Source organism: Scyliorhinus canicula, chromosome 4, assembly GCF_902713615.1.
Source record: "Scyliorhinus canicula chromosome 4, sScyCan1.1, whole genome shotgun sequence".
In the NCBI taxonomy this organism is placed as follows: domain Eukaryota; kingdom Metazoa; phylum Chordata; class Chondrichthyes; order Carcharhiniformes; family Scyliorhinidae; genus Scyliorhinus; species Scyliorhinus canicula.
The window spans coordinates 204,814,583-204,828,803 of NC_052149.1; the positions used below are offsets into that span (position 1 = coordinate 204,814,583).

The following is a 14,221-nucleotide window of genomic DNA, read 5'->3' on the forward strand; positions in this document are numbered from 1 at the left end:
GTTTCCTGGAATTACATTTATAGATGGAACTGCTTAGGCAGCAGCGTTCATCATGAAGTATTAGTTCAACACTTGTTTAGGCTCATTTGAGGGTCCATTAAACTACATCTCACAATCAGCTGGTGCCTGAAAAAATCTATATTGAGGGAGAAAAAAATACAGAGATCTACAAATACAGTCAATAATTATATAGAATCGGTTACATTACTTCTCTTTCCATGAGCTAGGGAGGAGCACTTGTTCAGCTGGGTTTTTGCACGCATTGGTTTCCAATTTGATTGGCTTTTAATGTGAGCCATTAAATCTCCTGCAAGAACAAATATAAAACGAGTTTGCAGATTTCAAAGGTTAATAATATAATCATAGAATTATTTTATTTTCCCCAAGTTGGTGACTCGTGCTGGAGAATAGGTTCACAGAAACTTGGATTCCTTTAGAACCCCATTTCATAAATCTCATTATCATGAGCCATTCAAAATTGGAAACGGGAACATTTTCTACGCCTTCCTTCCAAAGCCACAAATAACGAGGCCAACTTGCATCTATATAGCACCAACCGATAAAATGTGGATGTTCAGCCAAAGAAAGGGTCCAAAACCTTGGTCAAAGAGGTGAGTGTTATTAAAAAGTGGAGCAAGTAGGAAGACAATGCGAGAGCATGTACCTTAGCAGAAGGCACAGTCAACAGCCATTAGTAGTCTTCTGTTTAGATTAATGGGAGATTGGGAATGGTGGATAATTGTGCTGGAAAAGATTACATGGCGGAAGCATATGGGGGTGGAGGCACCAATTTGTGGCAACCACCAGTTTGCGACGGGGGGGGCTACATGAGGGATTTTGGGGGTGGCAGCGGGCTGGGATCGAGCGGTTTGCGGATTCGTTTATAGATGGGGGCTGTGTTTGGAGGAGTTTGAGCTGCCTGGTGGGAATGGGTTCCGCTACTTGCAGGGGAGGGATTTTGTGCGGAGGCAGGTTTCAATCTTTCCGCACCTGTCGCCCCAGGGAGTACAGGACAAGGTAGTGTCAAAAACAGTAGTGGTGAAAGGGAAGATATCGGAAATTTATAAAGAGGTCATGTATTGGGAGGGAGCCCTGATAGGGGAGGAGAAGCGCAAGTGGGAGGAAGAACTGGGCAGGGCGGTGAGTCAGTGGTGTCGGATGGTGGAGAGGCGTCAGGGGTACTGAGGAGTAGAATGGGGATCCAAGGGAGGACAGTCAGTCAATTAAGTTATGAGGGGCCTAAAGGCAGTGTCAGTCCTGTCTAAATGCAGGTCCATCTCAGGGGTGTTGGCTGTCAAAAGTTTCATTTATTTTTTTCCTTCATTAGATGCGAGATTCACTGACAAGTCAGTTTTGGCTTCTCATCCTGATTCCCTTGAATTTGCACTTTGCAAGGCGATTTAAAAATCATTTAAATTGCTGTGGCTATGGAGTCAGAGCTAGGCTAGACCAGACGAGGACAACAGATTTCTTTCCCCAAAAAGGATGTTCGCGAACCAGATGGGCTTTTGAAAAATTCAATTACAGAGACAAACTTGTAATTCCAGATCTAGTAATCGAATTTAAATTCCACCAGCTGCCCTGGTAGAATTTGAGCCCATGTCCTTACAGTATTAGTCTGGACCTCTGGGTTATTAGTGCAGTGACATGACCATTTTGCCATCACGTACCCCTGAAGTGCTAGTAGGACTTTGCATTCACCCGAAACATTTTAATTATCCCTGCTGACAACGATCTCAGACAATGTCTGCAGAATGAATAGAAGGGAGGGCCAGCTGAGTCTGGAGGTTCAGACATGTCCTGGAGAGCAGCATGTACAATACTGGACACCGTGAACAATTAATGAATAGTGAAAGGGAGGAAATTGCAGGGTCCTTTATCAGTAGGGGGATTGAGTTTCGGAGCCACAAGGTCATGCTGCAGCTGTACATAACTCTGGTGCGGCCACTCCTGGAGTACTGCGTGCAGTTCTGGTCACCACATTATAGAAAGGATGTGGAAGCTTTGGAAAGGGTTCAGAGGAGATTTACTAGGATGTTGCCTGGTATGGAGGGAAGGTCTTACGAGGAAAGGCTCAGGGACTTGAGGTTGTTTTCGTTAGAGAGGAGAAGGCTGAGAGGTGACTTAATAGAGACATTATAAGATAGCCAGAGGGTTAGATAGGGTGGAAAGTGAGAGTCTCTTTCCTCAGATGGTGATGACCAACACGAGGGGACATAGCTTTAAATTGAGGGGTGGTAGATATAGGACAGATGTCAGAGACAGTTTCTTTACTCAGATAGTAGGGGTGTGGAACGCCCTGCCTGCAACAGTAGTAGACTCGCCAACTTTAAGGGCATTTAAGTGGTCACTGGATAGACATGGATGAAAATGGAATAGTGTAGGTCAGATGGCTTCAGATGGTTTCACAGGTCGGCGCAACATCGAGGGCTGAAGGGCCCGTACTGCGCTGTAATGTTCTATGTTCCTTGACAGTAATCTTCGCATCCTCATTGGCTAAAGGTAAAGTTCCAGAGGACTGGAGAGTAGCCAATGTTGTTCCATTGTTTAAGAAGGGCTGCAGGGATAATCCAGGAAATTATAGGCCGGTGAGCCTTAAGTCAGTGCTAGGGAAACTATTGGAAAAGATTGCTAGAGATAGGATTTATTCACATTTGGAAACAAGTGGACTTATTAGTGATAAACAGTATGGTTTTGTGAAGGGGAGGTCATGCCTCACTAGTTTGATCGAGTTTTTAGAGGAAGTGACAAAGATGAAAGATGAAGGAAAGGCAGTACTTCTCTACTTCCTACGGAAGCTAAAGAAAGTTGGCATGCCTACATCGACCCTCAAACTTCTACAGATGTGCGATAGAGAGCACCCTATCCGGCTGCATCACAGCCTGGTATGGCAACTGCTCGGTCCAAAACTGCAAGAAACTGCAGAGTGTGGTGAACTCAGCCCAACGCATCACACAAGCTCGTCACCCCCACATTGATTCTGCATACACCTCCCGCTGCCTCAGGAAGGCAGACAGCATTATCAGAGACCCCTCCCACCCAGGCACTTCCATCAGGCAGATAGTACAGAAGTCTGAAGACTCGCACATCCAGACATATGAACAGCTTCTTCCCCACAGCTACAAGATGCCTCAACGACTCCCCCTCGGACTGATCTGTTCCCTGCAAGAACACTATTCACGACGCCCTATGCTGATCTTGCTCATGTATTTGCTTTGTTTGGCCCCTTGTTCTGCACTGTAACCAATCACTGTTTGTTGATGTACCATTTGTCAACAATGTTCTCTGTTAATTATTCTTTTGTCTACTATGTACGTACTGTGCACGTTCCCTCGGCCGCAGAAAAATACTTTTCACTGTACTTCGGAACATGTGACAATAAATAAAATCAAATAGATGTTGTATACATGGACTTCAGGAAAACCTTTGACAAGGTACAACATGGTAGACTGGTACAAAAGGTGAAATCATATGGGATCAATGGGGAGCTGGCAAGTTGGATTCAGAACTGGCTTGGGCACGGAAAACAGAGGGTAGCAGTAGAAGGGTGCATTTATGAATGGAAGGTTGTGACTAGCGGCGTTCCACAGGGATCAGTTCCGGGGCCTTTGTTGTTTGTGGTGTATATTAATGATTTGGAAGAAAATGTAGCTGGTCTGATTAGTAAGATCGCAGACGACACAAAAATTGGTGTAGTTGCAATACTGAAGAGGATTGTCAGAGGATACAACAAAATATAAACTGGTTGGAGTCTTGGGTGGAGAAATGGCAGATGGAGTTTAATCCAGACAAGTGTGAGGTAATGCATTTTGGAAAGTGCATTGCATGTAGGAATGACACAGTAAATGATAGCACTCTTGCAAATACTGACAGGCAGAGAGATCTGGGCGTGCATGCCCACCAATCACAACGTGGCAACACATGTGGATAAGGTCGTCAAGAAGGCATACTGGCCTTCATCGGTCGCGGCACTTAATATAAAAATTGGCAAGTCATGTTGCAGCTGTACAGGACCTTAGTTCGGTCACATTTGGAATATTGTGTACAATTCTGGTCGCCACACTACCAGAAGGATGTGGATGCTTTGGAGAGCATACAGAAGCAGTTTACTAGGATATTGCCTGGTATGGAGGGCATTAGCTATGAGGAAAGGTTAAATGAACTCGGACTGTTCTCACTGGAACGACTGAGGTTGTGAGGTGACCCGATAAGAGGTCTACAAGATTACATACAGATTATGGAGTGGCATGGACAGGGTGGATAGTCAGATGCTCTTTCCTATGGTAGGAGAGTCACGTACTGGGGACACAGGTTGAAGTGAATGGGGAAAAGTTTTGAACAGATGTGCAAAGCACATTTTTTTTTTTTTTTTTTACACACAGAGGGTGTAAATATATGGAACGTGCTGCCTGGGGAGGTGATGGGAGCAGGTACGATAACAGCATTTAAGGGGCATCTACAAATATATGAATAGGGTGGGAATGGAAGGATATGGACTCCTAAGTGCAGACGGACTTAGTTAGGCCATGGTCGGCGCAGGCTTGGAGGGCCGAAGGGCCTGTTCCTGTACTGCATTGTTCTTTGACACACGAGAGAGATGGCAGAGAGCAAGGGGTCGGCCCTACCAGCCCAATGGTCGCTGGAGCAGTTCGTGGTCTTTCAGTCAGCAAAGGAGGGATGCTCAGGAGGCCCTGGCATCCTGCTGAAGGTGGTAGACCTGCTGAAAGTCCTCGAATGGGTCGAGCTGAGGCTGGAGACCCAGATTCAGAAGGTGGAAGCGGTGGTGGGAGGACACGAGGAGCAGCTTAACTCATTGATGACCAAAATTGGAATGTTGAGGGAGACCCAGAAGCGGTTCAAGGAGAAAGTGGAGGATTTGGAAAACCGTTCCTGAAAGCAAAATTTGAGAATTGTTGGGATGCCAGAGGGCATCGAGGGAGCGGACACCGGCTCATTTCGCTCGGTTGTTGAAGGAGTGGCAGGAGCTCCAAGTGGAGTTCGGGTTGGTGTCTACTGGGAAGGCAGTGAGGCATTTACGGAGGGCCGGAGGGCAGTGTATGGAATATGGGGTAAAGGCGAGTAGAATGCTGACTCGCCATTTAGGAAGCAGGAGGCGGCGAAGGAGATCGTAAAGGTGAAGGGTAGTAGGGGAAGAGTGGTTTTGGACCTGGTGGGGTAATTGGGTTTTGACGAATTCTACAAGAGGTTATATGAATCGGAGCTCCCGGCCAGGGGGAGGGGGAATGAGGTGATTTCCGGACGGGTTGGAGTTCCCCAAGGAGGATGAGAACATGGTAGAGCGGCTGGGGCACCCATTGGACTGGTGGAGGTGATGGAAGTGATGCAGTCCCTGTAGAATATTATAAATATTTGGGGGCCCCTGCTGGTAAGGGCATACAATGATGCAAGAGAGAAAGGGGAGCTTCTCCCTACATCATCGCAGGCTTCAATATCCTTAATTTTGAAAAAGGGTCTGGACCCGGACACCGCCTGATATCGCTGCTAAATGTGGATACCAAGCTGTTGGAAAAGATCTTGACCTCGTGGATTGAGGACTGTGTGCCGGGGGTGATAGGGGTGTGGTGAATGTGATTCACACCGGATTATAATCTGTATATACAGGTGTCTGTATTGTAAGTGCAGTTGCACTACCTGTCCTCCAGGGGGAGTAGCTCTGGGAATGCTCGAGTTGTACGGGGCTTCTCCCTTGGCTCTGCCCAGGACTCCTCCCCCGGAAGCTGCTGTATAAAAGATCAGTGCCACATGGTCAGCCGGCCAGTTCACCGAAAGTTCAATGGCTAATAGGCTGGCTCTGTTGTGAGTATATTAAAACCGCTATTCTAATCCTACAAGCACGTGTCCGTAGAATTGTTGGTTCCAACAAGGGGAAGATCAGGTGGGGTTTGTAAAGGGAAGGCATCTGTCGGCGAACGTTAGGTGCTTACTGAAATGTGATAGAGATGCCTCTGGAGGGAGAAAACGGGGAGGTGGCAGTCGATATGGGCTCAGAGAAGGACTTTGATCGGGTAGAATGGGAATATCAGTGTGAAATAATGGGACAGTTCGGGTTCGGGAAGGTGATTGTGGATTGGATCCGGTTGTTGTGTAGGGCGCCGGTTGCAAGTGCAAGGACAATCGGGCGAGTTTGGTGCGTTTCGGAATACACCGGGGAAAAGACAGGGATGCTCACTCTCCCCGGTGCTTTTGCCTCTGCGTTTGAGCCACGGCACTTAGAGCGTCAAGAAGTTGGAAAGGGATAGGAAAGGGATAGTGTGGGGATGGGGCGGGGATTGGAGTGCAGGGTCTCGCTTTATGTGGAAGATCTGCTGCTTTACATATCAGACCCACTGAGAGGTATTGGGCGGGGGGGGGGGGGAATAAGAACAACGTGGACGAATTCGGCTGATTTTCCGGATACAAGTTAAACACGGGGAAGAGTGAGCTTTTTCCAGGCAAGGGGGCAGGAGAGGAGGTTGGGCGAGCGGCTGTTTAAAGTGGGGGGGGGGGTGGGGGGAAATGAACTTTCAGTATGTGGACATCCAGGTGGCTCAGGGATGAGAACATTCTGAGGTTCTTATTTGTTTTCTAAAACCTTCCGATCTTTATTCCAAAGGTCTTTTTCAGGAAAATTAACACTTTGATCTTGGGGATTTTGTGGGCGAGGAAATCCCCACGGGTAAAGGTGCTGTTGGAACGGGGACGCAGGGTTCCCGGGGTGGCAGCTTTTGAGTCTAGAGGAGTTGGAAGAGGATTACGAGCTGCCCAGCGGGAATGGGTTCCGGTACTTACAAGTGCGAGATTGTTAGGAAGCATGTGGTTTCCTTTCCCGACCTGCCGCCCCTAGGGTTGCAGGACAAGGTGGTGTTGAAAACAGGAGTTGGTGAGGGTGGGGTGTCGGAGATCTGTAAGAAGTTAATGGATTGGGCAGGAGCCCGGATAGGAGAAGTTAAATGAAAGTGGGAGGAGGAGAGGGGGAGGAAAATAGAGTCTGGGTTAGTGGATGCTCTTTAGAAGAGTGAATGCATTCTCTTAGTGTGCTAGGCTTAGTCTTATTCAATTCAAAGCAGTCCATCGGGCACATACGATAGTGGCCAGAATGAGCAGGTTCTTTGAGGGGGTGGGCAACAGGTGTGGGCGGTGCGCGAGGAGGCCCGCGAACCATATCCACATGTTTTCGGCTTGTCTAAAGCTCAAGAGGTTCTGGCAGGGGTTCACAGACGTAATGCCCAAGGTACTGAAAGTGAAGGTTGCTCCAAGTCCAGAAGCGGCAGGTTTTGGAGTGCCGGAAGACCCGGGAGTCCAAGGGATGAGTGAGGCCGACATTTTGGCCTTTGCCTCCCTGGTGGCCCGGAGACAGATTATGTTGGAGTGGAGGGACTAAGGGCGCCAATGCCAGGGATGTGGGTGAGCGATTTTGCGGAATTCCTTAGGTTGCCAAAAATCAAGACCCATGATCAGATTTTCATGAATTAGTAAGAAGTTAAATGGGGCAATTTAGCATGGTCAGTCCACCTAATATCTTTGGACTGTGAAATTAAGAAAATTATTGCCGTGTTGAAAAGAGAGGATGTGAATGAGGAGGCAAGGACAGAATCCATTTGGTAACAAATCGAGAAGAAAAAGGATGACATTATCAGGGCACAACAGCCTCCAAATCGAGAGAGGGGAAGGAACAAATTTGCCAGGAAGTCAGATGTGCAAGAACGAAAGAGCAGCAATATTGGGGACTTATTTAACATTATTTCAATCAGTATTTGGATAGAGTAAAGGCAAGGAGTGGAAGGAATTTCCAAAATATGCTCAGGGGAACTTCCTTGACCAATAGGTTCTCGGTCCAAATAGGAAAAAGGCATTGCTGGATATGCAGAATGTGCTGGATATGCAGAATGAGATGGACCAAGTCCCAGTAAGGCAGGGGGGGGGGGGGGGGGGGGGGAAACAGTTGTGTAAGTGATTATTGCATCAACGGATTTAGATTAGTAATGAAGAAGAGTAAGCAACAATCTAAGTAGAATATCTAAATTAGAACGGTGCTCATTTGAAAGCAATGAGGGGTAATCTAGCCAAGTTAAAATTCAAAGCAAAGGCAGAGGAAAAATCTAACAGAACATGATGTTTCAGATACATGCTAAGTATCTTCCAACAATGGTGAAAAGTAGGAGAATCATTATGGAGATAGAGATTACGATGGAACAAAAAAAAAGGTTTATGATGTATGTCACTTCTTCATGCAAGACCAGGCCAAATAAAACAGTTTGAGAGGGGGGTGGAATAGGAAAATAAGCCTGAAAAAAATGGCAGTTAACATGAAAAGGAACCCAAAAATCCTTGACCAGCATGGGGTGGGGCCTATCAGGGACAGGGAGGGCGATATATGCTTAGAAGCACACGGCAAGGCTTAATAAGTACTTTGTATCTGTATTTACTGTGGCAGAGGATGCTGAAAAAAAGGAGGTTGAAGTGGATATGGTAGAGTTAATGGATGGGATTAAAATTGCTAGTCAGGTTATACTGGAAAAACTGGCTAATCTCAGCAACCTGATCAGTCAATTTAATCACTGAAATGAAGGTGGGGTTGGATGGTGCGGCAGGGCTTGCCATAGCATTGCAATCTTTCCTGGGAACAGAAAATAAGATTGAAAGTGGCAAATGTGCCACTTCTAGTCAAGGGTCCAAGGACATTCCTAGTAACAGCAGGCTAGTCATTTATCATTGGGGGGAATCTGGGAAATATTTAACAGGCACTTGGAATGGTGAATCAGCACAGATTTGTAAAAGACACAAATGTATACTAATCCAATTGAATTTTTGATAAAAAAAAAACAAAGATTGATCAGGGAATGCACTGGATGTTGTCTATAGGGTTTTATGATGTTGAAATGCCGGCGTTGGACTGGAGTGAGCACAGTAAGAAGTCTTACAACACCAGGTTAAAGTCCAACAGGTTTGTTTCAAACACGAGCTTTCGGAATGCAGCTCTTTCCTCAGGTGAATGGAGAATGGAGAACTCTCCATACACCTGAGGAAGGAGCTGCGCTCCGAAAGCTCGTGTTTGAAACAAACCTGTTGGACTTTAACCTGGTGTTGTAAGACTTCTTACTATAGGATTTGAAGAATCCCTTTGGCAATGTACCACATCAAAGTCTAGTTAAGAAAACAGAGACTATGAAATAGGAGGGTTAGTGTCAGCTTTGATCCAAAATAATTGGCTCAAGGAGAGAAAACAAGTGAGTTGTGGTAAATGGTTGTTTTTTTGAGAAAGAATGATGGAAGGCAGTGGTGCTCCCCAGCGTCAGTACAAGGATCACTGTATCATGTGCATGATTGGGGAACAGGACAAAATTCCAGAAGAATGCACAATTCTTTAAAAATTAATTTACGGGAAGTGGGCGTCATTTGTTAGGCCAGCATTTATTGCCCATCTCTAGTTGCCCTTCAGAAGGTGGTGAGTTGCCTTCTTGAACCGCTGCAGTCCTTGTAAGTATACCACTGTTCTGTTAGGGAGGGAGTTCCAGGATGTTGCCTCAGCAAGTAAAAGGAATGGCGATATCTTTCCAAGTCGGGGTGGTGAGTGATTTGGAGAAGAACCTCCAGGTGGTGGGGCTCCCTGGTTATCTACTGCTCTTGTCCTTCTAGACGGTAGTGGTCTTGGTTTGGAAGGTGCTGTCTAAGGAACCTAGGCGAGTTACTGCAGTGCATCTTGTCGATGGTACACGTGGCTGCCACTATTCGTTGGTGCTGGAGGATTTGAATGCTTGTGGAAGGGGGAGCAAATCAAGCGGGGTGCTTTGTCCTGAATGGTGTCAAGATTCTTGTATTGTTGGAGTTGCATTCATCCAGGTGAGTAGAGAGCATCCATTACATCCCTGCATTGTGCCTTGCAGATCACTGACAGGCTTTGGGATGGAGGTCAGGAGGTGAGTTACTCGCCAAAGGATTCCTTGCCTTTGACCTGCCTTGGTAGCCACAGTATCAATATGGCTAGTCCAGTTCAGTTTCTGATCAATGGTAACCCTCAGGATGTTGATTTTGGTGGATTCAGCAATGGTAATGCCATTCAATGTCAAGGGGCAGTGATTAGATCCTCTCTTCTTGATGGTCATTGCCTGGCACTTGTGTGGCACAAATGTAACTTCCCACTTGTCAGCCCAGCCTGGGTATTGTCCAGATCTTGCTGCGTTTGGACATGGACGACTTCATTTTCTGGGGAATCGCGAATGGTGCTGAACATTTGAAGGGAGGTTATTGTTGAAGCAACTGAAGATGGCTGGGCCTGGGACACTACCCTGAGAAACTGCTGTAGTGATGTCCTGGAGCTGATGTGATTGACCTCCAACCACTATCTTCCTTTGTGCTCCAACCAGAGAGTCCACTGACTCCAACCAGAGAGTTTTCCCCGATTCCCATTGACTCCCGTTATCTAAGGCTCCTTGATGCCATACTCTGTCAAATGCTCCCTTGATGTCAAGGACAGTCACTCTCACCTCACCTCTGGCATTCAGCTCTGTTGTCCATGTTTGAACAAGGCTGTAATGAGGTTAGGAGCTGACTGACCCTGGCAGAATCCAAACTGTGTCTGTGAGCAAGTTATTGCTATGCAAGTGTCACTTTAAAGCAGTGCTAATGCCTCCTTCCATCACTTTGCTGATGGAGAGTAGACCGATAGGACAAATCTAACCCAACCATCCTGTTTTCTGTATACAGGATACACCTGGACAATTTTCAATATTGCCAGGTAGAGGCCACTGGAACAGCTTGGCTAGGGCTGCGGCAAGTTCTGGGGCACACGTCTTCAGTACTATTGCTGTAATATTGTCAGGGCCCATAGCCTTTGCAGTATCCAGTACCTTCAGCCGTTTCTCGTTATCAGGTGGAGTGAATCATATTGGCTGAAGACTGACTTCTTTCATGCTGGAGACCTCTGGAGGAGACTGAGATGGATCCACTCAGCAATTCTGGCTGAAGATATTTTGTGAATGCCTCAGCCTCGTCTTCTGCACGTGTTGGGCTCCTCCATCATTGAGGATGGGGATATTTGTGGAGCCTCCTCCTCCAGTGAGTTGTTTAGTTGCCCACCACCATTCATGGCTAGATGTGGCAGGACTGCAGAGCTTAGATCTGATGTGTTCATTGAGGAATTGCTTAGCTCTGTGTATTACTTGCTGCTTTTGTTTGGCACACTAGTCCTGCATTGTAGCTTCACCAGGATGACAGCTCATTTTCAATATGCCTAATGTTGCTCCTGGCATGCCCTCCTGCACTGTTCATTGAACTAGGGGCGATCCCTGGCTTAGTGGTAATGGCCGAGAGCGGGATGTGCCAGGCCACGAGGTTGAATAAAATTCTGCTGCCGATAGTCCACAGCGCTCCATGGAGTTGCTAAATCTGTTTGAAGTCTTTTGATTTAGCACGGTAATAGTGCCACACATGATGGAGGCTGTCCTCAATGTGAAGACAGGACTTGGTCTGCACAAGGACTGTGCGGTGGTTACTTCTATCAATACTGTCATGGACAGGTGCATCTGTAGCAGGCAGATTGGAGAGGATGAGGTCAAGTATATTTTCCTTTCTTGTTGGATCCCTTACCACCTGCTTCAGTCTCAGTCTAGCAGCTATGCCCTTTAGGACCCAGCAAGCTTGGTGGTACTATTTGTACCACTCTTGGTGATGGACATTAAAGTCCTACACCCAGAGCATATTCTGCACCCTTATCACCCTCCGTGCTACCTCAAAGTGGTGTTCAACATGGAGGACTGATTCATCAGCTGATGGTGGGCGGTACGTGGTAATCGGCAGGAGGTTTCCTTGTCCATTTTTAACCTGAAGCCATGAGACTTCATGGGGTCCTGAGTTGATGTTGAGGACTCACAGGGCAACTCCCTCCCGACTGTATACCACTGCGTCACCACCTCTGCTGGGTCTGCTCTGCCGGTAAGACAGGACATATCCAGGAATGGTGACAGTGTTGTCTGTAATTTATGATTCTGTGAGAATGGCTATGTCAGTCTCCAGTAGTCTGTGAGAGAGCTCTCCCAACTTTGGCACAAGCCCCAAGATGTTCATAAGGGGGACTTTGCAGGGGCGACAGGGCTGGGTTTGCAGTTGTTGTTTCCTGTGCCTGGTTCGATGCCGGGTGGTCCGTCCAGTTTCATTCCTTTTCGGTATTTCTGTAGCTAGGCCATTTTCAGAGAACTGTGGGTCTGGAGTCACATGTAGGCCAGACCATTAATGAACCAGATGCCGTTTTTTTCTGACAATCGACAATGGTTTAATGTCATCATTAGACATAATTCCAGGTATTTTAATGAGTTTAAATTCCATCACCTACCGTGGTGGGATTCGAACCTGGGTCTCTGGATTATTAGTCCAGTGACAATAGCACTATGCCACCGCCTCCACCAGAGATGCCAAAATTATGTTGAAACGTTTGCTGCAAAAAAAAAAATCACAGAAGTAAAGCTGTCACATTTAAGGCTCTTTCTTTCTGACCTTTTGACATTTTTTTTCTCTCTAACTTTGTTACTTCAGAAATGTTTTTGTAAATACAATTTCAGTTCTGGATATTTGATGCATGGTTAATTAAATACATTAGAAATCAGGTTTTCTTTTGCAATGCAGCTTATTAGCGTTACTTAGAATCATTATTCCCTACAGTGCAGAAGAGGGCCATTCAGCCCATCGACTCTGCACTGATCCACTCCGTCCGACATCCGTAACCTAACCTGCACATCGATGGACATAGAGGGGAAATCGATCATGACCAATCCACCTAACCTGCACATCTTTGGACAATGGGAGGAAACCAGATTACCCGAAGGAAACGCAAAGACATGGGGAGAATGAACAAACTTCGCACATACAGTCATCCAAGGCCCGAATTGAACCCGGGTTCACGGTACTGTGAGGCAACAGTGCTAACCACTGTGCCACCACGCTGCCCCAGGTTACAACAGGTAGTCCCCTCTCAATCTGTTCTAAGAGCTTGAGGACCGGTTCAGCAATCAGATCAGACTTACAGAAGAGAAATAGGCCATTTGGCCCCTTGTGCCTTCCCTGACATTCAATAAGACCAGGATTGTGGCCTCGACTCCACTTTCCTTGCCTGTCCCCAATAATCCCAACTCACTTGTCAACTAAAAATCTAATTTAGCCTTTGAATATATTCAATGAACCATCCTCCATTGTTCGCTGTGTTGCCAATCGGCACCGGAATCACCAATAATGTTGCTCTTTTTAATGAGTGGAATACTATCCCACAAATCGGCACCAATAATGTTGCCAAATTAACTAGATATGGCAGTTATTAATGATAATATTGCTTTTCAGAGTCACCAGGTATCAAATGATACCACTACAAGGCTTTACCGGATAATCGATCAAAGACCAAACAACCAGTTAGTCAGTTCAAGTTCAAAGATAGTTTATTTACACACAAGAGTAACATGCAATATAAAACACTACAAGTTAAACTACACCCAACAACTACAATAACCTATACTTAACTTCAGGGTAACCGGCTCTTTGCAGATGAACAAGGCCTTTGTTCGGATCTTGCATGTCTGGACTCTTCCATCTGGTAGCGATCGTTGGTCTTGAACTGGTCTTCTGTCGGAATGCTACACTTGGTTTTAGGCGTAGGCCGGGGCCAAGAGAGACCAAGCACATGGCTGTGTCTCTTTTTATCCCTCTGGGATTTTGCGCTCTTTGGGGCGGTCCTTTGCTTTGGACCCAATAATTCGACAGGCTTCGATCACTGCCTTCGATTTTAGCCAATAAAGGGGCGGGTGCCTTGATGGATGGGCGTGTCCTGAGCGGTCATTGACCTTGGATGTTTAGGCGTTCTTAGCAAAGGGAGTGGCGCCGGTTAGTCAGCATCTGTATCGGTTACCCGAGTACAGTCCTTTTGTTCTGGGGAAATGGGCCATTAGAATGCAAACGAGCGGGGTTTCGATCGCGTCTAGCTACCTGGGTTGCAAATATTCACACAAGCTCCGAGTGGGTTGGCCATAATTCCCACAGTCCTTTGCAGGTGGCCATCTGATATGGCTACAGCTGGAGAAGAGAATTCAAAACACTAACAACCAACCCTCTTGAGAAAAAAAATTCCTCCTAACTTATCTTAAGTGAGGGACCCTGGAGTATAAAAGCTGCTCCCAGTTCGAGATTCCCTCATGGGGAGGGAGGGTCGTCCTCCATTTACCCTATCAAGTCCCTAGGTTTC

At 46.6% G+C, this 14,221-nt stretch overlaps 1 protein-coding gene across 1 annotated transcript in view; it reads right to left on the reverse strand.

Annotated features, from left to right (window-relative positions):
- The window catches only part of LOC119964272, a 167,170-nt gene that overhangs the window by 128,131 nt on the left and 24,818 nt on the right, over positions 1-14,221 (reverse strand). Inside the window, exon 2 of the mRNA XM_038793547.1 lies at positions 209-307. Coding sequence (XP_038649475.1) covers positions 209-307 — 99 coding nt within the window. The remainder of the gene's footprint in view (positions 1-208; positions 308-14,221) is intronic.